This window comes from Bos taurus, chromosome X, assembly GCF_002263795.3.
Source record: "Bos taurus isolate L1 Dominette 01449 registration number 42190680 breed Hereford chromosome X, ARS-UCD2.0, whole genome shotgun sequence".
Taxonomy (NCBI): domain Eukaryota; kingdom Metazoa; phylum Chordata; class Mammalia; order Artiodactyla; family Bovidae; genus Bos; species Bos taurus.
This window is the reverse complement of record NC_037357.1, coordinates 35,986,918-36,014,474: the sequence shown is the minus strand read 5'-3', so window position 1 is coordinate 36,014,474 and position 27,557 is coordinate 35,986,918. Positions and strand designations below refer to the sequence as shown.

General features: G+C 44.4%; 2 protein-coding genes across 4 annotated transcripts in view; one reads left to right on the top strand and one right to left on the bottom strand.

Moving 5' to 3' along the window:
• Positions 1-908, bottom strand: part of F8 (coagulation factor VIII) — a 142,168-nt gene extending 141,260 nt beyond the window's left edge. For 2 of the 3 annotated variants that reach the window (XM_005227639.5, XM_024987720.2), the window contains exon 1: positions 792-877. The gene's annotated coding sequence lies outside the window, so the exon portion shown is untranslated. 3 annotated transcript variants of the gene reach the window in all.
• Positions 747-23,223, top strand: FUNDC2 (FUN14 domain containing 2). Its single transcript, NM_174338.4, has 5 exons — positions 747-904; positions 4,472-4,622; positions 15,228-15,303; positions 20,032-20,163; positions 22,732-23,223. Exons 1-5 carry the CDS (start codon positions 769-771, stop codon positions 22,807-22,809), a joined length of 573 nt encoding a protein of 190 aa, NP_776763.1. The 5' UTR covers positions 747-768; the 3' UTR covers positions 22,810-23,223.
• Positions 23,224-27,557: the final 4,334 nt, after the last annotated feature.

Below are 27,557 nucleotides of genomic sequence, written 5' to 3'. Positions count from 1 at the left end.
GCAATACCTGTAAGACAGGGGTCCCTTATGCATGTCAGGTGAACTAAGAACTGCGCCCAAAAAGAAAGTAAAGTATGAGAAGAGGAAGGAGGGATGAACCAGGTCGCAATTTTAAATTCCGATGGTCATGGGATGCGTACCTTAACGCGCAAATATAAGAAGCTTACATTTCAGTAAGGGGCCTGTGACTTGTACACTGAAGGCTCTAGGGAGCCATGGTAGGGTTCTGAGCAAGGGAGGGTCGTGATCTCTGGCCACAGCCGTGAGGATCGGGTTTAATGGTACGATAGCAGGTGGCCTGTTCGCTGAGGGCCATTTGGGCTGAGACGGAAGCATTGGAATAACAGCAAGGTTTCTGGCAGGGCGGTGTCGCCGTGAACTAGGACGGAGTCACAACAGCTGTCGCTGTCGCTTGGGGCTGGGGCAGTGATAAGTACGTGCTCAGTGTTGACATGAACCACCACCAAGAGCCCGCCTTTGAACTTTTTCGTAAAGGAAGGAGCGAAACAGCGTTCGCGAAGGAAAGGCCGCGTAACGTTTAGCGGGGAACCGAAAGGAACCCTCCTCCCTGCGACCTGCGAGCGGGACCGGAAGTAGGGAGCCAGCGCGGCCGCAAAAGGCCTTCTGCGCACGCGCGGCCTGGCCCGCCGGGGGGCGGGGCCACTACGCTTGTAGCCCCGCCCCCGGGGCTCTGTGACGCGCCAGCGCGCCGAGAAGGGGAGGGGACAGCCCGTGCCCCGCCCGGCCTCTTCCGCCGCCGCCGTGGGAATGGAAACATCTACCCAACGTACCGGAAGCCACCTCGCGCAGACGGCGGCGGCGCGCCACTCCGCGTCCTCCCGCGGCGAAGCCGCGCGGGTGTCATCGCGAGACGAGCTCGCCGAAATGGCCGCCGCCAGTCAAGGTAAGGGCGGGCGCGGGCCCCCGGTGGCGCCGCGAGGAGCCGCCTTCCCGGGCTCCGGAAAGGGATGGGCTCCGCTCCTCCCAGGCCAGGCCGCGCCCTCCGCCCCAAGGAACCCGCGCGGCGCAGGGGCGGGGGAGGGCGCTGGAGCTCCGGCCGGGCCCAGCCAAGGTCAGCGGCCGCGCTGGAGCCGACCTTTTCCGGGGGTTCGGCTCGGGGCAGGCTCCTCCGCCTTCCGGCCCCGCCCCGGCAGCCTGGACCCGGCAACTTTTGGTTTGTGTTCTCGGAAGCGGTCGGGAACCCAGAGACTTCAGGCGGGTCATTCTGTGTGCGGGCTGCCCCTCCTGGCGCTTTGATGGGTTTGAAAGCGGACACAGGATACGGTTCTTGGAAATCGTCTCTGTAGTCTGCATACTCAGGAGTCTCAGAAAAAGACAAAAAACAGAGTCCCTGTAATCAAATACACAGTGGACCAAGTCTTCCTGCTTCTTGTCCCACTGTGAATGCTACAGACTGTATTCAGTTCAGTACTGTCTCATAGGGCTTCCCTGGTGGCTTAGATGGTAAAGCATCTGCCTGCAATGTGGGAGACCCGGGTTCGATCCCTGGGTTGGGAAGATCCCCTGGAGAAGGAAATGGCCACCCACTCCAGTACTCTTGCCTGGAAAATTCCATGGACGGAAGAGCCTGGTGGGCTACAGTCCATGGGGTCCCAAGGAGTTGGACACGACTGAGCGACTTAACTTTCACTGTCTTACAGAGCCATCACCGAAAACTCATATGTACTTGTATGAGTTTTATAAATTTACATAAACAAGGTTACAGAAATTCTGTTTAAAACACAAGAATGGAAGGACTCAGAATTCATTCTCTCTTATTTGCCATGTTTCACTGTTATCTGTACTCTTCGGTTATGGACAGCTGTCATGTCCATGTGGTGGAGATAGCCCCACACCTCTTCCAGCTGCGCATTCAGTGCCGTCACAATTTCATGATGTCACGCCCTGGTTGTGCGCGTCCAAGACAGACACAGACACACACACACACACCAGTCTGCCCCCGCCCCAGCTCTGCGTTCAGCGCCGTCACAATTCCATGATGTCATGCCCTGGCTGTGGGTGTGCAACACACACACACACCAGTCTGCCCCCCCCCCCCAACACACACACTAGTCAGCCCCCGCCCCAGTTCCTCATTCAATGCCTTCACAATTCAGTGATGTCATGCCCTTGCTGTGCTTGTGCAACACACACACACACACCAGTCTGCCCCCCCCACACACATACAGACACCAATCTGCACATGTGCACTCACACACACTAGTCTGCCCCCGCCCCAGCTCCTCATTCAGCGCTGTCACAATTCAGTGAGGTCATGCCCTTACTGTTCTGTGCAACACACACACACACCAGTCTGTACACACACACACTGATACACCCACCAGTCTACCCCCCCCACCAGTCTGCACACACACACACACACACACACACACACACACGCACGCACGGCTGCCCCCGCCCCAGCTCCTCATTCAGCGCCGTCACAATTCAGTGATGTCATGCCCTGGCTGTGCATGTGCAACACACACACCAGTCTGCCCCCACCCCAGCTCCATGTTTAGTGCCATCACAATGGCTATTCATGTGCAACACACACACCAGTGTGCCCCCCCACACACACCAGTCTCCCCCGCACACCAGTCTGCACACACACACACACACACACCAGTCTGCCCCCTGCCCCCACCATACACACACCAGTCTGCACACACATACACACAGACCAGTCTGCCTCCCACACACACACACCAGTCTGCCCCCACACACACACACCAGTCTGCCCCCCCATACCAGTCTGCCAACACACACACATACCCCAACCTGCACACATACACACACACACACCAGTCTGCCTCCACCCCAGCTCCGTGTTCAGCACCGTCACAATTCAGTGATGTCATGTCCTGGCTGTGGGTGTGCACGACACACCAGCATGTCCCCACCCCATCGCGATCCTTCCATGTTTCCCAGCACACCACGGAATTGCAGTGACTCTAAGGTGTTGGTAAAGAGTCAGCCTGCAATGCGGGAGACTTGGGTTCAATATCTGGGTCAGGAAGATCCCCTGGGGAAGGAAATGGCAACCCACTCCAGTGTTCTTGCCTGGAAAATCCCATAGACAGAGAAGCCTGGTGGGCTACAGACCACGGGGTCACAAAGACTCGGACACAACTGAGTGATAAACACTTGCAAGGTGTTGGTATCCATAAGGGAGTTTCTGCAGAGCAGACTGCCCTCAATTTACTTAAAATGTGTAGCGAATAAGTTATTTGCACCTAGGAAATTGTGAGAAACCTTGAGGTTGACAGTAGGGATTTGTCTGTATCATACTGATGATCAATAATCCTGTAATCCTTTCTGCCCCAAATGGCAAGCAAGGCTACTGACTTCTCCACATAGCACTTGGCAGCATTTGTTTAATGACTAAGTGACTTTGGGTGAACTCAGTGTTTCTGATTTGACCCGTTTGGGCTGGAGCCCTCTCTTGAGCTAAAGGTCTTGACATTAAAACAAAACTCAAAAAAACTCTTGCTTGTTTTCAGTGACGTTCTTTGACCCAGGGAGAGCTTTTCTTCTTCAACACAGCATTAATGTGTTGTGGTTACATTGGAAGAAAAATTGTCATTTAACTACTGCTTAGGCCATACAGGGCTTCCCAGGGGGCTCAGTGGTAAAGAATCTGCTTGCCAACGCAGGAGATGCAGGTTCGATCCCTGGGTGGAAGGAAATGGCAACCCATTCCAGTATTCTGGCCTGGGAAATCCCATGGGACAGAAGAGCTTAGCGTGCTACAGTCCATGGTGTCACAAAGAGTCAGACAGGACTGAGCAACTGAACGAGAGCAGGCCCTAGAAAATCCAGTTCCTTAAACACCCATAGTTTGGTTTTGCTAAATTGGAATCTGTGGTCAGCCTTGAATTAATTCTTCAATTATATTTTGGGCATTGTGTCAAGTAAGGATTGACCTTTTGTTTTCATTAGTACAGATACCTAGTTTCACACAATGTGTTGAAAACTTTCCCTAGTAAATAACTTTTGTGCCATGACACTGACAATCAAATGACTATATGTGTAGATCTACTTCTAGATTCTGGGTTCTCATCCATTGGTAGATTTTTCTGTGCTTATGTCAGTTCTGCACTGGTAAATAGATTAGTTGTATAACTCTTGAAATTAGTTACCTCTGTGTTACTGTAATTTTGTAAGAATTCTCCTACCAGTTTTTCCTGGGTCCTTTGGGGGTTTTTCAGCTTGAGAGGAGAAACTGGAGTACTCATTCTAAATTGTGGAGATTTTTTCCCCCTCTAAGATATTTGTTGATTTTTGTCTGATTTTCAAAAGTTGCTGGTCAGAATTTCCGAGTGAATTTGCTATTTAAAACAGATAAATATTTGGAGGTTCTTATTACAACTGTCTCTGTTTCCTTAAATGTCTCTTAATCTAGGGTAGGAATGTTAGTGATTTATTGTGACAGTAACTGTTTTCTTAACCAGTATCTTAATTCTTGTAGGAAACTTTGAGGGAAAGTTTGAGTCACTGGACCTTGCAGAACTTGCTAAAAAGCAGCCATGGTGGCGCACGCTCTTTGGGCAGGAATCTGGGCCTTCAGCCGAAAAGTATAGTGTGGCAACCCAGCTGTTAATTGGAGGTGTCACTGGATGGTAAGTGATGGAAATGATGTCCAGTGTCTGTTTTTGGCACAATGCAGTGTTTTGGTCATATAAACCATCTCCTGTAACCAATGAAAATACTTTAACTTTTGTGAAATTGATCAGTGTTTTGGTCATAGAAACCATCTCCTTTAACCAATGCAAACACATTGACTTTTGTGAAATTGATCAATGTTTTGGTCATAGAAACCATCTCCTGTAACCAATGAAAACACATTGACTTTTGTGAAATTGATCACCTCACGTGTCATATACATCTACACATAATGGTCAAGTGCTATTTAATGGTTACACATGGTATTCACTACTTGCCAGGTGCAATTTTAAGGATATAGATCCCGCATTTCCTGCTCACAACAACTCTGAAATGGGTATTGCTATGATCTGTCGTCATTTCATAGAAACTAAGGCTTAGAAAGCGGGCCTCCCTGAAAGCTCAGTTGGTAAAGAATCCGCCTGCAATGCAGGAGACCCCAGTTCGATTCCTGGGTCGGGAAGATCCCCTGGAGAAGGGATAAGCTACCCACTCCAGTGTGCTTGGGCTTCCCTGGTGGCTCAACTGGGAAAGAATCTGCCTGCAATGTGGGAGACCTGGGTTGGGAAGATCCCCTGGAGAAGGGAAAGGCTACCTACTCCAGTATTCTGGCCTGGAGAATTCCATGGACTGTATAGTTCATGGGGTAGCAAAGAGATGGACACAACTGAGTGACTTTCATTTCACAAGACCTGAAAAGGTGTACTTGTCCAGAACAACATAGTTAGTGCTTTGAATCACTATAGATCACTTGGCATCTTCTAGAATCATATGTGAATGGAATTATGCAGTGTGTATTCTTTTTTTTTTAAATCTGGCCTCCTTCACTGAGCATACTAATTTTGAGGTTCAGCTGTGCTGTTATGTGTATCATGAGTTCATTCCCTTTTATTATTTTTTTTATATTTGTTTTTTTATTGTATATATATTTTTATTTTCTTTTAAAATATATATATATATATTTTATTTTAATTGGAGGCTAATTACTTTACAATATTGTATTGGTTTTGCCATACATCAACATGAATCCACCACGGGTGTACACGTGTTCCCAATCTTGAACCCCCCTCCCACCTTCCTCCCCATACCATCCCTCTGGGTCATCCCAGTGCACCAGCCCCAAGCATCCTGTATCCTGCATCAAACCTGGACTGGCGATTCATTTCTTATATGGTATTATACATGTTTCAATGCCATTCTCCCAAATCATCCCCCCGCCCACAGAGTCCAAAAGACTGTTCTATACATCTGTGTCTCTTTTGCTGTCTCGCATACAGGGTTATCGTTACCATCTTTCTAAATTCCATATGTATGCGTTAGTATACAGTATTGATGTTTTTCTTTCTGGCTTACTTCACTCTGTATAATAGGCTCCAGTTTCATCCACCTCATTAGAAGTGATTCAAATATATTCTTTTTAATGGCTGAGTAATACTCCACTGAGTGTATGTACCACAGCTTTCTTATCCATTCATCTGCTGATGGACATCTAGGTTGCTTCCGTGTCCTGGCTATTATAAACAGTGCTGCGATGAACATTGGGGTACATGTTTCTCTTTAAATTCTGGTTTCCTCGGTGTGTATGCCCAGCAGTGGGATTGCTGCGTCATAAGGCAGTTCTATTTCCAGTTTTTTAAGGAATCTCCACGCTGTTCTCCATAGTGACTGTACTAGTTTGCATTCCCACCAACAGTGTAAGAGGGTTCCCTTTTCTCCACATCCTCTCCAGCATTTATTGCTTGTAGACTTTTGGATCACAGCCATTCTGAATGGCATGAAATGGTACCTCATTGTGGTTTTGATTTGCATTTCTCTGATAATGAGTGATGTTGAGCATCTTTTCATGTGTTTGTTAGCCATATGTATGTCTTCTTTGGAGAAATGTCTGTTTAGTTCTTTGGCCCATTTTTTGATTGGGTCATTTATTTTTCTGGAATTGAGCTGCAGGAGTTGCTTGTATATTTTTGAGATTAGTTGTTTGTCAGTTGCTTCATTTGCTATTATTTTCTCCCATTCTGAAGGCTTTTTCACCTTGCTTGTAGTTTTTTTTGTTGTGCAGAAGCTTTTAATTTTAATTAGGTCCCATTTGTTTATTTTTGCTTTTATTTCCAATATTCTGGGAGGTGGGTCATAGAGGATCCTGCTGTGGTTTATGTCGGAGAGTGTTTTGCCTATGTTCTCCTCTAAGAGTTTTATAGTTTCTGGTCTTACGTTTAGATCTTTAATCCATTTTGAGTTTATTCCCTTTTATTGCTGAGTATTAGTCCACTGTATGGATAAAATAGTTCGTCCAGTCCCCTTGATGATACTGGTTTGTTTGCATTTTGGTGCTAAAACTGCTGTTCACGTTTGTGTACCCATCTTTATATGATTATATGCTTTCCATTTCTTGTGGGTAAATACCTCGAAAAAGTATGGTTGAGTCATAGTAGGTGAATGTCTTAACTTTTTAAGACTCTGTCAAGCAGTTTTCTAAAGTACCATCTTACGTCTCCCCCAGCAGTGTATTAGAGTTCCAGTTTCTCTACATCCTAACACTTGGCATAATATCTTTTTTGTTAAGTGTAGTTGACTTACAATATTGTGTCACTTTCATATACACAGTGTAGTGATTGAGTATTTCTGCTGGTTAAATGCCATTCTTACAAGATAATGTAAGAATTCTGACAAGATAATGGCTCTATTTTCCCTGTGCTGTACAATATATCCTGGTTGCTTATCTAGTTGATACATGGTAGTTCTAATCCCCTAGCCCCATCTTGCCCCTTCCCACTTTCTTCTGCCACTGGTAAACACTGGTTTGTTCTCTATGTCTTTCAGTCTATTTCTGGCATAATGTGTTATTGACTACAACCATCCTAGTGGCTGTGAAGTGATATCTCACTGTAGTTTTAATTTACATTTTTCTGGTGAATAATGATACTGAAAATTTTTTTCATGGGCTTGTTTTTTACTATCCATCTATTTTTGGTGAGGTATGTTTAGATATTTTCTACATATTTTTATTGGGGAGTTTGTTTTTTCTCACTACTGGGTGGTGAGATTTCTTTATATTCTGGATACATGTATTTGCAAATACATGATTTGCAAATATATTCTTCTATTTTGTAGCTTTTTATTATTTTGACAGTGTCTTTCAAAAAACAGAAGGTCTTAATCTTGAAATACCACTTATCAACTCTTTATTTTATAGCTGTGGCTTTTGGTGTCATGTCTGACAGTCCATGGGGTCGCTAAGAGTCGGACACGACTAAGCGGCTTCACTTTCACTTTCACTTCACTACTGTGTATATGCATATATATATATATTTTTTTAATTAAGGTGAAATTCACCCAAAAGAAAACTGACCTTTTAGAGTGTACAGTTCAGTGACATTTAGTCCATTTACAGCTTTGTGTAACCATGGCCTCTTTCTAGGTTCAAAATAAATCAAATCATACACTCTGTGACCTTCTGTGTCTGGCTTTCCCTGAGAGCATGTTTTTGATGTTCATTCATGTTGCAGTGTGCATTGGGACTGCTTTCCTTGTTACAGCTACATCTCACCAACACTATTTTCTCAAGTAAAAAATTATTATAGCCATCTTAGTGGGCGTGATCTGGGTCTGACATGGTAACTACTGATGTTGAGCATCTTTGATGTGTGTGTTGGCCATCTCTGCCTCTGATCTGAAAAAATGGAGTTGTTTTGTCTTTCTGTTCTTCAGTTGTAAGAATTCTTTGCTTGGGATATTTGACTCTTGCCAGGGCTGCAGTCCATGGGGTCGTTAAGGGTTGGACGTGACTGAGCGACTTCACTTTCACGCATTGAAGAAGGAAATGGCAACCCACTCCAGTGTTCTTGCCTGGAGAATCCCAGGGACGGGGGAGCCTGGTGGGCTGTCGTCTATGGGGTTGGACAGAGTCAGACACAACTGAAGCGACTTAGCAGCAGCAGCAGATCTGAATGAAAACATTTTATTCTATTAAGTTGTCTTTCTAGTTTCTGGATAAAGTCCTTTCTAGAAAATTTGATTTATTGAATTGGCTGTACTGGATCTCTGTTGCTGTGTGTGGGCTTTCTCTAGTTGCAGTTCCCAGGCTCTGGGCATAGAGGCTTGGTTGCCTTGTGGCATCTGGAATCTTCCTGGATCAGGGATTGAACCCGTGTTGCCTGCATTGGACATTCACAACGGGACCTCCAAGGAAGTGCCATAATGTCCTTTAATGGACAGAATTTTTAGTTTTGATGAAGTCCAGTTTTCTTTGTGCTTAGTTGTTCTGCTGCTGCTGAGTCACATGAAAAGTTAAACTGAAAGTGGCTCAGTTGCATCCGACTCTTTGTGACCCCAGGGACTTATAGTCCCTGGAATTCTCCAGGCCAGAATACTGGAGTGCGTAGCCTTTCTCTTCTCTAGGGGATCTTCCCAACCTAGGGATCGAACCCAGGTGTCCCACATCGCAGGCAGATTCATTATCAGATGAGCCACCAGGGAAGCCCGTAATTCTGTTTATGTCCTTTCTTGGTTTATTAGCTATGTCTCTTCATTGTGTGATTTTCGTGGTTGCATTAGGGTTTATAGGATGTATCTTTTATTTATCAGAGTCTGTCATCAAGATAAATACCAGTTCACATAGACTGGTGCTCTTATAACAGTATACTTCCATTTAACTCCTTTACCCTTGATTTTCATTGTCATACATTTAACATGTATGTGTTATTAATCCATAATACATTCTTATTATTTTTCATTGAATATTTAATTCTTATATTTTAAACAGGAGCCTGAGGTTGCAGGAGTTGGACACGACTTGCGGCTAAACCACCACATATTTTTAAATAATGAAAATGAAACCTTTCAATTTACTTTCACAGTTTCTTTTACTCATCATGCTTTTGTGTGTATCTGCATTTCTAGCTGGTATCATTTTCCTCTGCCTGAAAGATTTCTTTTTAGTATTCTTTGTTCTTTGGGTCTGCTAGTGATGATTTCTTTTTCAGATTTTGTGTATCTAAGAAAGGTCTTCATCTTTGTTTTTCGCAAGATATTTTTACTGTATTCAGACTATTTTCCTCATTATTTATTCAAATATTTTTCTATCCTTCAACAATTCCCAATAAGACAGATATTACACTGCTTGAAATTTTCCTGTGATTCCCTGACACTTAGGTTTTTAAAAAGTTTTTATTTTGAGATAACTATAGCTTCACGGCAGAGAAGGCAATGGCACCCCACGCCAGTACTCTTGCCTGGAAAATCCCATGGATGGAGGAGCCTGGTAGGCTGCAGTCCATGGAGTCGCTAAGAGTCGGACACAACTGAGCGACTTCGCTTTCACTTTTCACTTTCATGCATTGGAGAAGGAAATGGCAACCCGCTCCAGTGTTCTTGTCTGGAGAATCCCAGGGACGGGGAAGCCTGATGGGCTGCCGTCTATGGGGTCGCACAGAGTCGGACACGACTGAAGCGACTTAGCAGCAGCAGCAGCATAGCTTCACGGGTGCTTGTTAAAAATAACCCAGAGAGAGCCCATGCTCCAGCTTTCCCCAATGTATAACTGTAATTCAGTATTACGGGCATGTTCATGTATTTTTCTGTTTCATTTTGATTGTGTTTATTGCTGTGTCATGTTTACTGATCTTTTTTCTACGTTGATCTAAACAGCAATTTGATCAAGCATAGTGTTCATCTCAGACACTATAGTTTTCACCTCTAGAAGTTTGATTTTCATCTTGGCAAAATATGTTCCTTGTCTCTACCTATTATATACAGCCTTTGCTCTAGCTTCTTGAACACATGAAATACAGTCAGAGTAACTGCTGTTTTTGTCCGTGTTGTATCTTTGGTGCCACTTCTAGGTTGCTTTCAGCTGATTTATTTTTTCCTTCATTATGGGCTTTTTTTCCTACTCTGCACGCCTGGTAATTTAATTAAGATAGCAGTATTGTGCATTTTACCTTACTGGGTGCTGGATATCTTTTTTATTCCTCATATAATTGATTCTGGCTCTGGGGCACATTGACAGACTGCTCTACCAAATTCCACATGTGCCCTATACTTTATTCTCTAGAGCTAATTTTAAAGATGAAAAGGGCCTCCCTTGGTGGGCCAGTGGCTCAGACTTTGTGATCCCTGGTCAGGCGAGTACATCCCATGTGGAGCAACTGAGTTCACATGCCATGACTCACATGTTGCAGCGAAGGCCAAATGCAGAAATAAATACACGCCACTGCGGTCTGCATCATCATTCGGGGAAGAATCCTGTCCCGTTTCCGATGCGAGTCCTCTAGGCTCGAACACAGTTATGTTTTTCTTCCCTCCATCACATGGCCTTAGTGCAGACCCCCAGCATGTCTCCTCCGTTTTTCTGATCCATTCTCCACCATGTTGCCAGACTTCTCTGAGAAATGCAGGGATAATAGCCAGGACATAGAAGCAACCTAGATGTCCATCAACAGACGAATGGATAAGAAAGCTGTGGTACATATACACAATGGAATATTCAGTTCAATTCAGTCGCTCAGTCGTGTCCGACTCTTTGCAACTCCATGAATCCCAGCACGCCAGGCCTTCCTGTCCATCACCAACTCCCGGAATTTATTCAAACTCCTGCCCGTTGATTTGGTGATGCAATCCAGCCATCTCATCCTCTGTTGTCCCTTTCCCCTCTTGCTGCCAATCCCTCCCAGCATCAGGGTCTTTTCCAATGAGTCAACTCTTCGCATGAAGTGGCCAAAGTATTGGAGTTTCAGCTTCAGCATCAGTCCTTCCAATGAATACCCAGGACTGAACTCCTTTAGAAGTGATTGGTTGGGTTTCTTTGCAGTCAAAGGGACTCTCAAGAGTCTTCTCCAACACCACAGTTCAAAAACATCAATTCTTTGGCGCTCAGCTTTCTTCACAGTCTAACTCTCACATCCATACTTGACCACAGGAAAAACCATAGCCTTGACTAGACGGACCTTTGTTGGCAAAGTAATGTCTCTGCTTTTGAATATGCTATCTAGATTGGTCATAACTTTCCTTCCAAGGAGTAAGCGTCTTAATTTCATGGCTGTAGTCACCATCTGCAGTGATTTTGGAGCCCAAAAAATAAAGTCAGCCACTGTTTCCACTGTTTCCCCATCTATTTCCCATGAAGTGATAGGACCAGATGCCATGATCTTCGTTTTTGAATGTTGAGCTTTAAGCCAACTTTTTCACTCTCCTCTTTCACTTTCATCAAGAGGCTTTTTAGTTCCTCTTCACTTTCTGCCATAAGGGTGGTGTCATCTGCATATCTGAGGTTATTGATATTTCTCCTGGCAATCTTGATTCTAGCTTGTGCTTCATCCAGCCCAGCGTTTCTCATGATGTACTCTGCATATAAGTTAAATAAGCAGGGTGACAATATACAGGCTTGACGTACTCCTTTTTCTATTTGGAACCAGTCTGTTGTTCCATGTCCAGTTCTAACTGTTGCTTTCTGACCTGCATACAGATTTCTCAAGACGCAGGTCAGGTGGTCTGGTATTCCCATCTCTTTCAGAATTTTCCACAGTTTATTGTGATCCACACAGTCAAAGGCTTTGGTGTAGTCAATAAAGAAGAAATAGATGTTTTTCTGGAACTCTCTTGCTTTTTCGATGATCCAGCAGATGTTGGCAATTTGATCTCTGGTTCCTCTGCCTTTTCTAAAACCAGCTTGAACATGTGGAAATTCATGGTTCACGTATTGCTGAAGCCTGGCTTGGAGAATTTTAAGCATTACTTTACTAGCGTGTGAGATGAGTTCAATTGTGCAGTAGTTTCAGCATTCTTTGGCATTGCCTTTCTCTGGGATTAGAATGAAAACTGACCTTTTCTAGTCCTGTGGCCACTGCTGAGTTTTCCAAATTTGCTGACATATTGAATGCAGGACTTTCACAGCATCATCTTTTAGAATTTGAAATAGCCCAACTGAAATTCCATCACCTCCACTAGCTTTGTTCTTAGTGATGCTTTCTAAGGTCCACTTGACTTCACATTCCAGGATGTCTGGCTCTATGTGAGTGATTACATCATCGTGTTTATCTGGGTCGTGAAGATCTGTTTTGTACAGTTCTTCTGTGTATTCTTGCCACCTCTTCTTAATATCTTCTGCTTCTATTAGGTCCATACCATTTCTGTCCTTTATCGAGCCCATCTTTGCAGGAAATGTTCCCTTGGTATCTCTAAATTTCTTGAAGAGATCTCTAGTCTTTCCCATTCTGTTGTTTTCCTCTATTTCTTTGCGTTGATCCCTGAGGAAGGCTTTCTTATCTCTCCTTGCTATTCCTTGGAACTCTTCATTCAGATGCTTATATCTTTCCTTTTCTCCTTTGCTTTTCACTTCTCTTCTTTTCACAGCTATTTGGAAGGCCTCCCCAGACAGCCATTTTGCTTTTTGGCATTTCTTTTTCCCGGGGACGGTCTTGATCCCTGTCTCCTGTACAATGTCACGAACCTCCGTCCATAGTTCATCAGGCACTCTGTCTATCAGATCTAGTCCCTTAAATCTATTTCTCACTTCCACTGTATAATCATAAGGCATTTGATTTAGGTCATACCTTAATGGTATAGTGGTTTTTCCTACTTTCTTCAATTTAAGTCTGAGTTTGGCAATAAGGAGCTCATGATCTGAGCCACAGTCAGCTCCCGGTCTTGTTTTTGCTGACTGTGTAGAGCTTATCCATCTTTGGCTGCAAAGAATATAATCAATCTGATTTTGGTGTTGACCATCTGGTGATGTCCATGTGTAGAGTCTTCTCTTGTGTTGTTGGAAGAGGGTATTTGCTATGACCAGTGCATTTTCTTGGCAAAACTCTATTAGTCTTTGCCCTGCTTCATTCCATATTCCAAGGCCAAATTTTCCTGTTACTCCAGGTGTTTCTTGACTTCCTACTTTTGCATTCCAGTCCCCTATAATGAAGAGCACATCTTTTTTGGGTGTTAGTTCTAAAAGGTCTTGTAGGTCTTCATAGAACCGTTCAACTTCAGCTTCTTCAGTGTTACTGGTTGGGGCATAGGCTTGGATTACTGTGATATTGAATGGTTTGTCTTGGAAATGAACAGAGATCATTCTGTCATTTTTGAGATTGCATCCAAGTACTGCATTTCAGACTCTCTTGTTGACCATGATGGCTACTCCATTTCTCCTAAGGGATTCTTGCCCACAGTAGTAGATATAGTAGTAGGTATAATGGTCATCTGAGTTTAATTCACCCATTCCAGTCCATTTTAGTTCACTGATTCCTAGAATGTCAACATTCACTCTTCCCATCTCCTGTTTGACCGCTTCCAATTTGCCTTGATTCATGGACCTAACATTCCAGGTTCCTATGCAATATTGCTCTTTACAGCATCGGACCTTGCTTCTATCACCAGTCACATCCACAACTGGGTATTGTTTTTGCTTTGGCTCCATCCCTTCATTCTTTCTGGAGTTATTTCTCCACTGATCTCCAGTAGCATATTGGGCACCTACCGACCTGGGGAGTTCCTCTTTCAGTATCCTATCATTTTGCCTTTTCATACTGTTCATGGGGTTCTCAAGGCAAGAATACTGAAGTGGTTTGCCATTCCCTTCTCCAGTGGACCACATTCTGTCAGACCTCTCCACCATGACCAATCGGTCTTGGGTGGCCTCACATGGCATGGCTTAGTTTCATTGAGTTAGACAAGGCTGTGGTCCATGTGATCAGACTGGCTAGTTTTCTGTGATTATGGTTTCAGTGTGTCTGCCCTCTGATGGCCTCTCACAACACGTACTGTCTTACTTGGGTTTCTCTTAGCTTGGACGTGGGGTATCTCCTTACCTTGGATGAGTGGTATCTCCTCACGGCTGCCCCTCTTTACCTTGAACGTGGAGTAGCTCCTCTCGGCCCTACTGCACCTCAGCCATTAAAAAGAATACATTTGAGTCAGTTCTAATGAGGTGGATGAAAGTGAAGCCTATTATACAGAGTGAAGTAAGTCAGAAAGAAAAACACCAGTACAGTATATTAACGCATATATATAGAATTTAGAAAGATGGTAAGGATGACTCTATATGCGAGACAGTGAAAGAGACAGATGTAAAGAACAGTCTTTTGGACTCTGTGGGAGAAGGCGAGGGTGGGATGATTTGAGAGAATAGCATTGAAACATGTATATTATCATACGTGAAATAGATCGCCAGTCCAGGTTTGATGCATGAGACAGGGTGCTCAGGGCTGGTGCACTGGGATGACCCAGAGGGATGGGATGGGGAGGGAGGTGGGAGGGAGGTTCAGAATGGGCAACAGATGTACACCCATGGCTGATTCATGTAAATGTATGGCAAAAAACACTACAATATTGTAAAGTAATTAGCCTCCAATTAAAATAGAAAGGTATTTTCTCAAGACCACAGAATTAAGTAGGTAGAGCCAATATCTCAATCTGAGTCTTTCTGAGTCTCTACCGTTTCCTCCCTCTGGAGGGGACTGGCTGTATGTCCTATGCAGCAGGAAGTTGGCTGGATCGTCCCAAGGTAAGACGTAAATGTTGTCAGAAGTCCACGTGTGTGCTTCTCTGACAGCTGGTCCCGTTGCTTTTTGTAGGTGCACGGGTTTCATATTCCAGAAGGTTGGAAAACTGGCTGCAACGGCTGTGGGAGGTGGATTTTTTCTGCTTCAGGTCTGTACGGGAAATGTTCCTGGATGCTTGGCTGTTCCCCTTGCCCATTTGGAATGTAGCCGGGGGAGGTGTAATCTAGCCCTGGCTCTGTGACACTGAATGGTTTCATGTACTTTTTGAAAGGCTGATGACTTTTTGAATCAAACTTCATCAAGTATCATGAGATGGATTGTTTTGTCATTTATAACATGGGAACATGAGTATGTATTCCTTATCATCTCTCCCTTCCAGGGTTTTTAAGACTGCTTGAAAGATGAAGCAGGTGTGGTTTCAAAAATCCCCAGTGTGATGCAAGCGCCCTATGATCTGACTTATTCTTAGACACTAAGCTGGTGAGACATGAGGGCTAAATGACCCTACGGTCAGATGGTCTGTGCTGTGCCTTGGCCTGGAGTTTGTATTTGAATAACTGCCTGCTGGTTCCCTGAGGCCACCCCTGTTTACTTGGTTTGCAAACCTGACTCCACATTGGAATCACCTGGGCGTTTGACACAACACCGAGGCTTGGGGTCTGGCCTGCCCACCTCCATCTGATTTCAGAGCTTGTGGGCTTCCTTGGTGGCTCAGCTGGTAAAGAATCTGCCTGCAGTGCGGCAGACCTGGGTTCAGTTCCTGGGTCGGGAAGATCTGGAGTAGGGCAGGGCAACCCACTCCAGTGTTCTGGCCTGGAGAATCCCCGTGGACAGAGGAGCCTGGTGGGCCACAGTCCATGGGGTTGCAAAGAGTCGGATGGGACTGAGCGACTCAGCCCAGCACCAACATACTGGTCTGTTGGAATATTTTCCAGCTTCTGAGGTGCAGCTGAGCTGGCGAATGCCTGCTCTGTAGGAGCCATAGTTCGTAGACTTGTGCTGGGGTCCCATTTTAGCAGGGTAGTCCCACGTGAGATTCACAATTTGAGTGACTTTTCCCGATGGGTTGGGGTGCACCAGGGATTCAGCTGTCATTGTCCTGGTGTCGAAAGGTGTGAGAGGAAGGAAGGCTGATGACAACCCAGAAGGAAACAGGAAGGAGTGAGCAGGGGCTTGTCATTATCTTCCTGGGTGATCATGGACTGTGTGGCAGGTGGGACACAGGGGTCTGTCACCAGGGTAGTCACAGTGTTGGGAGAACAGGGCTTGTCATTTGACATAAGGATCCAGTTTTCTCTCTTGTCTCTGGATGACTATCCTAGCTGCCTTTAGCGAATGTCTTCCTTTATTTGTACCACTGCCTCTATCATACGTGCAGATTCATCTATGGGTGGATTGGACTCTGTCTGCTTTGCTAGTCCTTGATAGTTGGCAAGACAGGTTCCTGCACGTATTCTTCAGGGTCATTGTGGCGGCCTCTGTACCTTCACTTCTCCCATTTAAATGTTAGGACAGTTTCCTTGGTGTGTATGCCCAGAAGTGGGATTGCTGGGTCATATGGCAGTTCTCGTGTACCCCAGTGTTCATTGCAGCACTGTTTATAATAGCCAGGATATGGAAGCAACCTAGATGTCCATCAGCAGACGAATGGATAAGAAAGCTGTGGTACATACACTCAGTGGAGTATTACTCAGCCATTAAAAAGAATACATTTGAATCAGTTCTAATGAGGTGGGTGAAACTGGAGCCAATTATACCGAGTGAAGTAAGCCAGAAAGAAAAACACCAATACAGTATACTAATGCATATATATGGAATTTAGAAAGATGGTAATGATAACCCTGTATGCGAGACAGCAAAAGAGACACAGATGTATAGAACAGTCTTTTGGACTCTGTGGGAGAGGGAGAGGGTGGGATGATTTGGGAGAAAGGCATTGAAACATGTATAATATCATATGTGAAACGAATCACCAGTCTAGGTCTGATGCATGATAAAGGATGCTTGGGGCTGGTGCACTGAGATGACCCAGAGGGATGGGATGGGGAGGAAGGTGGGAGGGGGTTCAGGATGGGGAACACATGTACACCTGTGGCAGATTCATATGGTAAAACCAATACAATATTGTAAAGTAAATAAAAAATTTAAAAAATATATTAAAAGAATTAAATGTCACAGGCTTGTGAATTCCTTTCAGAGATTTTGTTTCCTTTTTGATTGGAATTGCATGGGAACCATATAGATAAATTGGGGGAGAATTAAAATCCTTTATGAGACTGCATCATCTAGCTGTGAACACCGACTGTCTCTCCATTTCTTTTGGTCTTCTGTAGCGTCTTTGCCTAGAATTTTATTTTTTCCATATAAATCTTGTCCATCTGTGGCTCAGTTTTTATTCCTTATAAGAGCTTGCCTTGCTCTTATGCCTTTCCTCAGCCACTCACCCTTAGTCCTAAAGCTCTCTCGATTGGACTCAGTGATACAACTCCTGATGTGATACAACATCATCTTATGTGTTTATCTGCTGTCCAGAGCTCATTTTTGGTGAAGTATCTATTCAGGTCTTTTGCCTGTTTTTTGATTGTGTTTTCTGTTTCTGTTATTATTCTGGCCTATTACTCTCTGTGTCCATCTCTTCTGTGTATCTTCTCCAATATCCCACTGTCTTGATTGCTGTGAAATCAGGTAGTGTGATTTGGCTGTTCTAATTTCTTTGTCTTCTCATACAGATTGAGAAGCAGCTTGTTTAGAAAAAGCTCTAAAACAGCTTGCTGGGGTTGGGTTTGCAGTAACTCTGGCCTAATCTGGGGCTTCCCTGGTAGCTCAGTTGGCAGAGAATCCACCTGCAATGCGGGAGACCTGGGTTTGATCCCTGGGTCGGGAAGATCCCCTGGAGAAGGGAATGACACCCACTCCAGTATTCTGGCCTGGAGAATTCCATGGACTTTATGAGGTCATAAAAGTAGGACATGACTGAGCGACTTTGACTTTCTTTCACTGGCCTGATCACTTCTATTTTGAGTCTTCCATTCTGTGTACATGGCCTGCCCCTCCATTTATCTTGGTCATCTTTGAGTTCTTTCTTCAACATTTTGTCGTTTTCAGCATAGAGATATCCTGTATGATTTTTGTGTAGATTTGCACCTGCTGCTGCTGCTAAGTCGCTTCAGTCGTGTCCGACTCTGTGCGACCCCATAGACAGCAGCCCACCAGGCTCCCCCGTCCCTGGGATTCTCCAGGCAAGAACACTGGAGTGGGTTGCCATTTTCTTCTCCAGTGCATGAAAGTGAAAAGTGAAAGTGAAGTCGCTCAGTCATGTCTGACCCCTAGCGACTCCATGGACTGCAGCCTATCAGGCTCCTCCTTCCATGGGATTGTCCAGGCAAGAGTACTGGAGTGGGGTGCCATTGCCTTCTCCGGATTTGCACCTAGTATTCAGTCATTTTGCAACTCTCATAAAATCTTAACTTTTATTTCCCATTTCCAGTTCAGATTGTTAATATTAACATTGCTAATACAGTTGATTTTATGTATTCATCTTAGTAGTGTAGATCCTGGCTGCATTAACTTTTGGGGGTGTAGGAATTTTGGGGTTTTGTTGGATTCTTTGAAATTATATAGAAAAACATGTCAACAAATAGTGACAGTTTTTTTTTTTTCCTTTCTCACTTGGATGCCTCTTACCTCTGGATATAGCCAAACTACTCTCTTACAAAGCTGCTGATTAACCCTCTCAGGAAGAGTGTGGTAGGAGTGTCCATTGCCCTATCTCCTTCGTAGCACTGTATTTTCAGTAGTTTTATCTATCTCCAATCTGATAAAGAGTTATGGTACCTTGTTAACTATAATGTTAATTTCCTTGATTACTTACGAAGTTGAACGTCTCCTTTATGTTGGCCACTGTCTTGTGTGAGTTGCCTTTTATCTGTTTTTCAAGTGGGTTTCTTCCTTTACTGATCTAAAAGAATCTTACTTTTTATCAGTATTAATGATTTTTTTTATTCATGTGTAGTGCAAATACTTTGTCCAGCCTGGTTTGGGTGATGGATTAGTTGGTGGTGCCATTAACTAGAGGACTTGAGGGTGAGCAGCAATGCAGGAGAAGACTAGACAGTGGAGAAGAATTTCAGTTTCAGATATTTTGAGCTATCCAGAGAGGTAAAATCATATCCAAAATTGGAAGGAGAGAAGTGTTATGTTTGGAGGGTTGGCTGTCTCTTTGTTCCCTGGGTAACACTAGTCCATCAGGAAAAGTCATGCCTGAATCAGTCTTATCCTGTTCTCACATTTGTGATGAAATGCTTCTCACTAAGTCTGTGTGTGTGCCTGTCTTGAGTAAGGGAAGTAGTCATATCCTGTAGGGTATATTTGGATGGCTTCTCTCTGTGCCGCTTGAAAGAAATCACTCATGAGGAGTCTCTTTGGGGCCAGGTTCTAGAAGATTTCTGACTAGAAGTGATTACTACCTGACAGCCTTGCTCTGTTCACGTGGTCAAGAAAGTCTGGCTTATGTTGGCTTTAAGGTTTCTTTACCTTACCTCTCTACTTACAGTTCTGATTTTCATTTACCATTGTATTTTTTAAGCTAACTTAAAACTTTATCAAGGTGGGTAAGAGTTAAGGTGAAATAATTGCCAGTAGTCATTGAAGGCTTGTTTGTCGATTTCCTGTGCCAGGGATTGGGCCTTGCACATTGGACAGATGATGAGGAGCTCTGGCGCTAATATCATAGTTGTACCAAAACTTGGATGGCATATGTCTCCAAAAAATAGAAATTCAGAAGGGTTTTTGATAAAGGATTTTAGTAATTTATCCTGAACAAGAGAAATAACCAGACTGTGTTTCTCCTCTCTTGCGGTCATTTTTGACACTAAAGCTTGCAAACCATACTGGCTACATCAAAGTGGACTGGCAGCGTGTAGAGAAGGACATGAAGAAGGCCAAGGAACAGCTGAAGATCCGCAAGAGCAACCAGATACCTACAGAGGTCAAGAGCAAAGCAGAGGAGGTGAGACTTCATTTTGTTTCTGCGAAGCCTAAGGGTGTACACAACTTTGTACAAAAATGGAGAAGACATACCCGTATGTCAGCCTGGGATGGAATATCTTTACCTCAGAGGCATTTTCAAAGGGTAAACCTACAAGGATCAGTAGAAGGTTTGGTGACTTTTACTGGGGATGCAGGCACACACGTGGGTTGATCATCCCTTGAACTAGTTCTTGTCAGGAAGTGAGGAGGATGAGGATGTATGTTTTACAGCTACTCTGATCATTTTGATGGGCTTCCCTGGTGGTTCAGATGGTAAAGCATCTGCCTGCAATGCAGGAGACCCATGTTTGATCCCTGGGTTGGGAAGATCCCCTGGAGAAGGAAGTGGCAACCCACTTCAGTACTTTTGCCTGGAAAATTCCATGGACAGGAGCCTGGTAGGCTACAGTCCATGGGGTCACAAAAAGTCGGACATAATTGAGCAACTTGACCTTCCTGATCGTTTTGAGTCATACTTTTGGGTACATACCCATCTCTGAAGTATCCAGAATATGTAGCCCAGGGGTTGGTAAGCTTTTTTTGTAAAGGGTCAGATGATACATATTGTCAGCTCTGTACACTGTGTGGTCTCTGTCACAACTATTGAATTACAGGGTGTAGCGTGAAAATAGCCAGAGACTATGGGTAGGCAGGTGGGTGTGGCTGTGTTGCACCGAAATTTTATTTAAAATAAAATTTGGCCCTTGGGCTGTAGTTTGCTAATCCCTGATCTAGCGTACAAAATCAGGTCAGATTATATTGGCTGATACTGGAGGGACAGGAGAAGACTGTCTCTTTTGAAAGATATACTATATTTTGTTAGGTCTTTATGATCTTTAGAAAATTCTCAAATACCACAAATAAGTAAAGGCACTTAACTGGAGGAAGTAGACCAGGATCAAGGTGTTAAGAAGGTGCCTGATTAATTCTGCAAGGACCCAAGAGACCAGGAACATGTCAGCAAATGTTTTCAAGTTGGAAAGCAGTTAGACGAGGCATAGATGACTTAGCAGAATATGAAAATACTGAACAGACAGCTCTGTGTGGTGGTAAGTGCTTGGCCAAAGCTGTCCATTGCTGCCATGCTACTCAGATATAAAAGATAATGACATTTGGCCATTTGCAGCTACACGGATGGACCTGGAGATGATCATACTCAGGGAAGTAAGTCAGAAAGAGAAAAATCCCCTATGAAAGCACTTATCAGTGGAATCTGAAATATGACACAAAGGAATATCTCTATGAAATAGAGACAGACCCCCAGAGAGAACAGACTGGTCGGGGAGGGAAGGGGAGTGTGGGATTAGCAGCTACAGATTATTAAAAACTGTATGGGTATTTTTGAATGGGTACCAGCCCGGGCCTATTGTATAGTACAGGGAACTGCATCCAGTCTTCTGGGATAAACCGTAATGGAAAAGAATATTTTAAAAAAGAATATATGTGCACAACTGCGTAACTTTGCTGTGTCTAACTTTGCCCAACATTGTAGAAAACCTATACTTCAGTAAAATGAAAAAGCAAACCAAAACAATGAAGTTATCCATTGCCCAGAGTGGCAGGTGGCCTTTGTCGGGGGCTCACATACCTAGATAGTCCTTCCCCCTTCCATCCCCCTCAAGCTCAAGGTTACGAAAGTTGCACTTTTTTCACCTCTAAATTATTTTTTATTCGGACATGTACAAAAACAATGCATGGTTTCAAAAGCTTCTTTAATGATACAGAAGTGTATACAATAAAAAATAATATTGTTCATGTTTGATTAGAACTTCCTGGTGACTTAACAGTGAACACTTGTAAACTAACCAGAAGGTTTGGAATCGGTTCATTCATTCTCCAAGTTTTTGCTTTCCTCTTCTGAGGGAGGGTGGCTGTTCTTGCAGCGAGCCTATTGTCATATTTGGGGTCAGTGTGTAGCAACCAGGAGGCCATCAGGGATTTCAGTGTGAATAGTTGCAGTCAGATGGTGGGATTCAGAGCCAAGGTGTACCAAGTTGAGGCTCATTAGTAAAGAGCATGAATGCAAGCAGGTATTTCAGAAAATGGTATGATTGTTTTCATCCCTGTCCCCCGCCCCAGGGCAGGTGGCAAGAGACAGTGCCTCTAATAAGGGGGCCAGGGAGAGGGCACTTAGGTTCAGGAAATTAGTAAGCTAGGCTGCAGGGTGTGTTCCTGGTGAACACTTTTCTAAGATGGTGTTTGCATGTGAGAGAAGAGGGTGTCCGTCTGCCCTGCTCAGCCAAGTGCGGTCTGAGATGGAGGTTGATCGTGGACACATGCGGGAGCCGTAGGGCTCCGACTCTCAAACAGGCGGGACCTTTCACTGGAGGCAGGAAGCTTCGGGAATCAGAGAAGAAATCCGATTTCAGAGGAGGGTGTCTGGCTAGACCTGGCAGATTGTGGGTGGGAGGATCGAGTGGACAGGTTGGAAGGAGAAACCTCTGCCAGCAGCTTAGCCTAAGACCTGTCAGCTCGCCTTCAGATCCCCATCCTCCCCAATAACAGTGTCCTCAGCTGAGTAATCCACTGTGCTGTCTTCTGTTCCTAGGTGGTGTCGTTTGTGAAGAAGAACGTTCTAGTGACTGGTGGCTTTTTCGGAGGCTTTCTGCTGGGCATGGCGTCCTAGAGGGGATGACTTCACCACCATTAGTCCTAGCTTTGCCAACCAGCAGCCTCTCCCCACCACCCTAGGACAGCAAACTCCTCCTCTTCCTCCTCCCTGCCATGGCGTATCTGAGTGGCTTTGTAGGCATCTGGTGGTTCAAGTTGGGAACGGCCCCACTGTGAGCTTGACGGCAATGGAAGAGACCATAGATGTTAGCGCTTATCTAGCACACTCCCCCGGGACTAATCTGTAGGTCAGCAAGTATATTCCTTTCTCGCATAAGATACTTACCAGAACATAGGACAAGATGACACGCCGAGTGGATCTTCAAAGGTTGCCCCACACTTGATTTGGAAAAGACATTGCAAGCGTATAACATACCTCGTTAAGTTTTGCATGGAAAGGAACTGAATACACTGGCCTTTAAGCATGAAAGATTTTGCAATTGTGGTGTCTACTTTCTCTTTTAGTAGATTTGAGATTACAGAAAGAGAACTACTCTTAGTGCGTGACAGTTGAAAAATCCGAATATGGAATGAACTTGTCCTAAAGTGACATACGATGAGCTGAAGCTGTGTTTGGTGGGAAGGCCTTTGGGGAAACCAAGCAGTCGATAACATTTAGGATGGTCAGACTTAGTGAATCATTTAAAGGCATTCAGATATTATCTAGGAATGTTTTCCACCACACAGGGTAATGCATCTCATGGCTGTTTCCAAAGGGTTTATTGATGGTAAAATAAGTGACTTTAGGTGTAAGAGGGAAGAAGCTCTTGGGTTTTTATTTAATAGAAAGGGTTTGAAGCTGTTTGAAGCTTTGAAATGTGAACTTTTCTTTATGTCCGGTCAAAACGTCAGGGGTAGCCTGTAGCTCCTCTGTGTCAATTCTGTTTCTTTATCCAGAGTTTTAAAATGGTGGCATTTCCAAAAAAAATAAAATGGTGGCATTTCCAAGCATTAAAAGTTTAGAACAGTAGCATCAAAGGTATCTACTGTCTCATGATGACCCCAACTCTTTGAATTTATCTTTAGAATTCAAGTTTATACACACACCCATCCTTAGAAACAAGACATTTTTCTGTAACGACCTTTTACCATGTCTGGAATATCCAGTGCAGAAAGGCAAGGCTGTGTCTTCATCATTGTATACATGGAGTCAAGCACTTAGTAGATACTCAGTCTGTTGAATATATGAGTAATGAGGTCATAGAAAAGTATGTGGAAAATGGAGTGATCAGCAGGATTTTTGAGACTTGATGAATTCTGAGAATGCTGAAAACTCAGAATTAATTCTTAAACTTGCAGGTGATCCCTTGCAAAATGTATGTTTTCAATGCCTTCCTTTTAAAATGTTTGCCTTTTAACTTGAATTTGGAAATTGTAGCTACTAGCGGATGTGTGGAATTTTTTAGAATTCATCCGTTTGCATTTTTCTCCTTATTGTAATATTTTAAGGCAACATTAAGTAGTTTTGCTTGTAACATGTGGATTATATACAAATCATAATGGTATGAGCTACATTGTCCTATATTTTTGTATAAACTCAAAATTTTTTCACTTTTTCTTATGCTCAGACATATGTAAACATACAGATGTTCAAATATATATGAAAGTACAGTGACCCCCATGGGCCCACCACCCACCTATAATGATCATCAAAATATAGTTTGTTTTATCAGTGGCTTTGAAACAAATACCAGATGTGTCCCTTTATTATATTTTGGTATGTGTCTTAAATGGTAAGAACTCTTAAAAATCATAAATACATAGATCCACTATTAGACTCATGTGACCCCACCCACGCCAATGGAATACTGGGGCTGCAAAAGCTAACTGAAGTGTCCTGTGCCCCTCCGGGTTGCAGGTTGGGGTGGGTGCCTGTCTCTGGTTTCCCTGTCGTCCCTGGTACGGTTGAGGTCAGTATTATAGGTTGCTTTCATCATAGTACAGTGAGAATGGCCTGGCCTTCTGCCTACTGTGCGGGGCTACCACTGGTAGCCATGCCAAGTGGGTGCTGATGTTGGAGAGTGGCAGGGCTCTGGTGCACAGTGCTGGTGGGACTTAGTGGAGTCCCCCCAGGCCTTTAGGGGTGCCTCTAAATGGATGCTTTTGAACTGTGGTGTTGGAGAAGACTCTTGAGAGTCCATTGGACTGTAAGGAGATCCAACCAGTCCATCCTAAAGGACATCAGTCCTGAATACTCATTGGAAGGACTGAGTCTGAAGGTGAAACTCCAGTACTTTGGCCACCTGATGCGAAGAGCTGACTAATTGGCAAAGACCCTGATGCTGAGAAACATGGAAGGTGGGAGGAGAAGGGGACGACAGAGGATAAGATGGTGGAATGGCATCACTGACTTGATGGACATGAGCTTGAGCAAGCTCTGGGAGTTGGTGATGGACAGGGAGGCCTGGTGTGCTGCGGTCCATGGAGTCTCAAAGAGTCGGACACGACTGAGCGACTGAACTGAGTTGAACTAAATGGAGGCCTTGTTGCCAGCAGCTTGGTTTCAGACGGTGAAGTGAGGGCGGTTTTCCCCCAGAGCAGCTTGCTGCCCCTTCCTGCGAAACATGCCAGGACTAGGCAGCTGCACCCATTGATTCTGTGTTTGCCCGTGACTGGCAAGGCCTGTTTAAGGAGGCATGTGTTTTCCTCCAGGGCCCAGAATCCAGTACTGTGCTGGGCCTCCTTTTTAGTGATGGGGGCTGAAGAGACTGCAGCTTCTCTTGAAGCCTTTCCAGTCGTCCCTTTGACCGGGTTTGGGCGTCTGCTCCCCATTGCTCAGAGCTTCCCTCCCTCTGTCCTGGCCTGTGCCACCTCTGACAGCTGGTGGCTTTTCTCCCTTTTCACTCCTCACCCCTGAGCCCCCTTGTGCACCTGCTGTTCCCTGCCACTCTCGGGGTAGGGGTACCCTGGGACCAGCTCAGATGAGCTGTTCACAGAGGAGGGGAAGAGGGGTCCAGGGTTCACTTTCTGGCTACTGTCTGCTCAGGGCTGACAGATAAGACTCCTGTGTCTTCAGTCTTGCTAAGGCTCTGTATCCTCATGGCCGGCATGGCTGAAATTGGAGCAACCTGACTGTGATGCACATCACTGTGATTATTATAACATGCAGATAAGGCCCCTCCCACCGCCTGTCTGGGTCACGTGTCTGCTCCCACATCCCGACACTTGGCCTCAGGGACATTCATCAATAGGACGGGGTGGGGTATTCACTCTCACGTGTGGCCTGTCACCTGGGTAAGAGCCCCGCCTAATGGACCTGCCAGGACCCAGGACATGATGAATGACTTCCATAATTCTAGCTTACATGGTTTTGAAAACGCTTAACTATTGTCAAAGTGTCCCCTCCATCATTTTCCTGGTTTTAAGACTGGGCTCTTACTTTGAACATCTACATTTTTGTAGTTTGGGAAATGCCATGCATTGGATTTTAAAAATTGTCTTAGGGATAGATTGGCAAGATCTGAGTATCATTGGTATTCCATGATGATCTCAGTTTCTTCTCTGAGGGAAACTTTCTTAAAGCCAGTTGTGGACCCTGCAGACAAAATTCGAGTCCTCCCCTTTCTGGGGAGGTCTCCACCAAGTTACCAGCTTCATTTCTTTGTCATGGTTCCAAGTCTGGGGCTTGCTTGATCACGTATGCAATAGTAGTGTGATCTCTTGGAGACATGGGCAGAAAACCAAATCATACAGTGTGGCGTATGTCTGTGATGTTTGATACTTCTTAAGCATCTTACTGTGAAAGTGCTGCACTCAGTATGCTAGCAAATTTGGAAATCTCAGCAGTAGCCACAGGACTGGAAAAGGTCAGTTCTCATTCTAATCCCAAAGAAAGGCAATGCCAAAGAATGCTCAAACTACTGCACAATTGCATTCATCTCACACTCATCTCACATGGTAGTCAAGTAATGCTCAAAATTCTCCAAGCCAGGCTTCAGCAATACGTGAATTGTGAACTTCCAGATGTTCAAGCTGGTTTTAGAAAAGGCAAAGGAACCAGAGATCAAATTGCCAACATCCGCTGGATCATCAAAAAAGCAAGAGAGTTCTGGAAAAACATCTATTTATGCTTTATTGACTATGCCAAAGCCTTTGACTGTGGATCACAATAAACTGTGGAAAATTCTGAAAGAGATGGGAATACTAGACCACCTAACCTGCCTCTTGAGAAACATGTATGCAGGTCAGGAAGCAACAGTTAGAACTGGACATGGAACAGACTGGTTCCAAATAGGAAAAGGAGTACATCAAGGCTGGATATTGTCACCCTGCTTATTTAACTTATATGCAGAGTACATCATGAGAAACACTGGGCTGGAGGAAGCACAAGCTAGAATCAAGATTGCCGGGAGAAATATCAATAACCTCAGATATGCAAATGACACCACCCTTATGGCAGAAAGTGAAGAAGAACTAAAGAGCCTCTTGATTGAAAGAGGAGAGTGAAAAAGTTGGCTTAAAGCTTAACATTCAGAAAACTAAGATCATGGGATCTAGTCCCATCACTTCATGGCAAATAGATGGGGAAACAGTGGCTGACTTTATTTTTCTGGGCTCCAAAATCAGTGCAGATGGTGATTGCAGCCATTAAATTAAAAGATGCTTACTCCTTGGAAGGAAAGTTATGACCAACCTAGACAGCATATTAAAAAGCTGAGACATTACTTTGCCAACAAAGGTCTGTCTAGTCAAGGCTGTGGTTTTTCCAGTGGTCATGTATGGATGTGAGAGTTGGACTATAAAGAAAGCTGAGTGCTGAAGAAT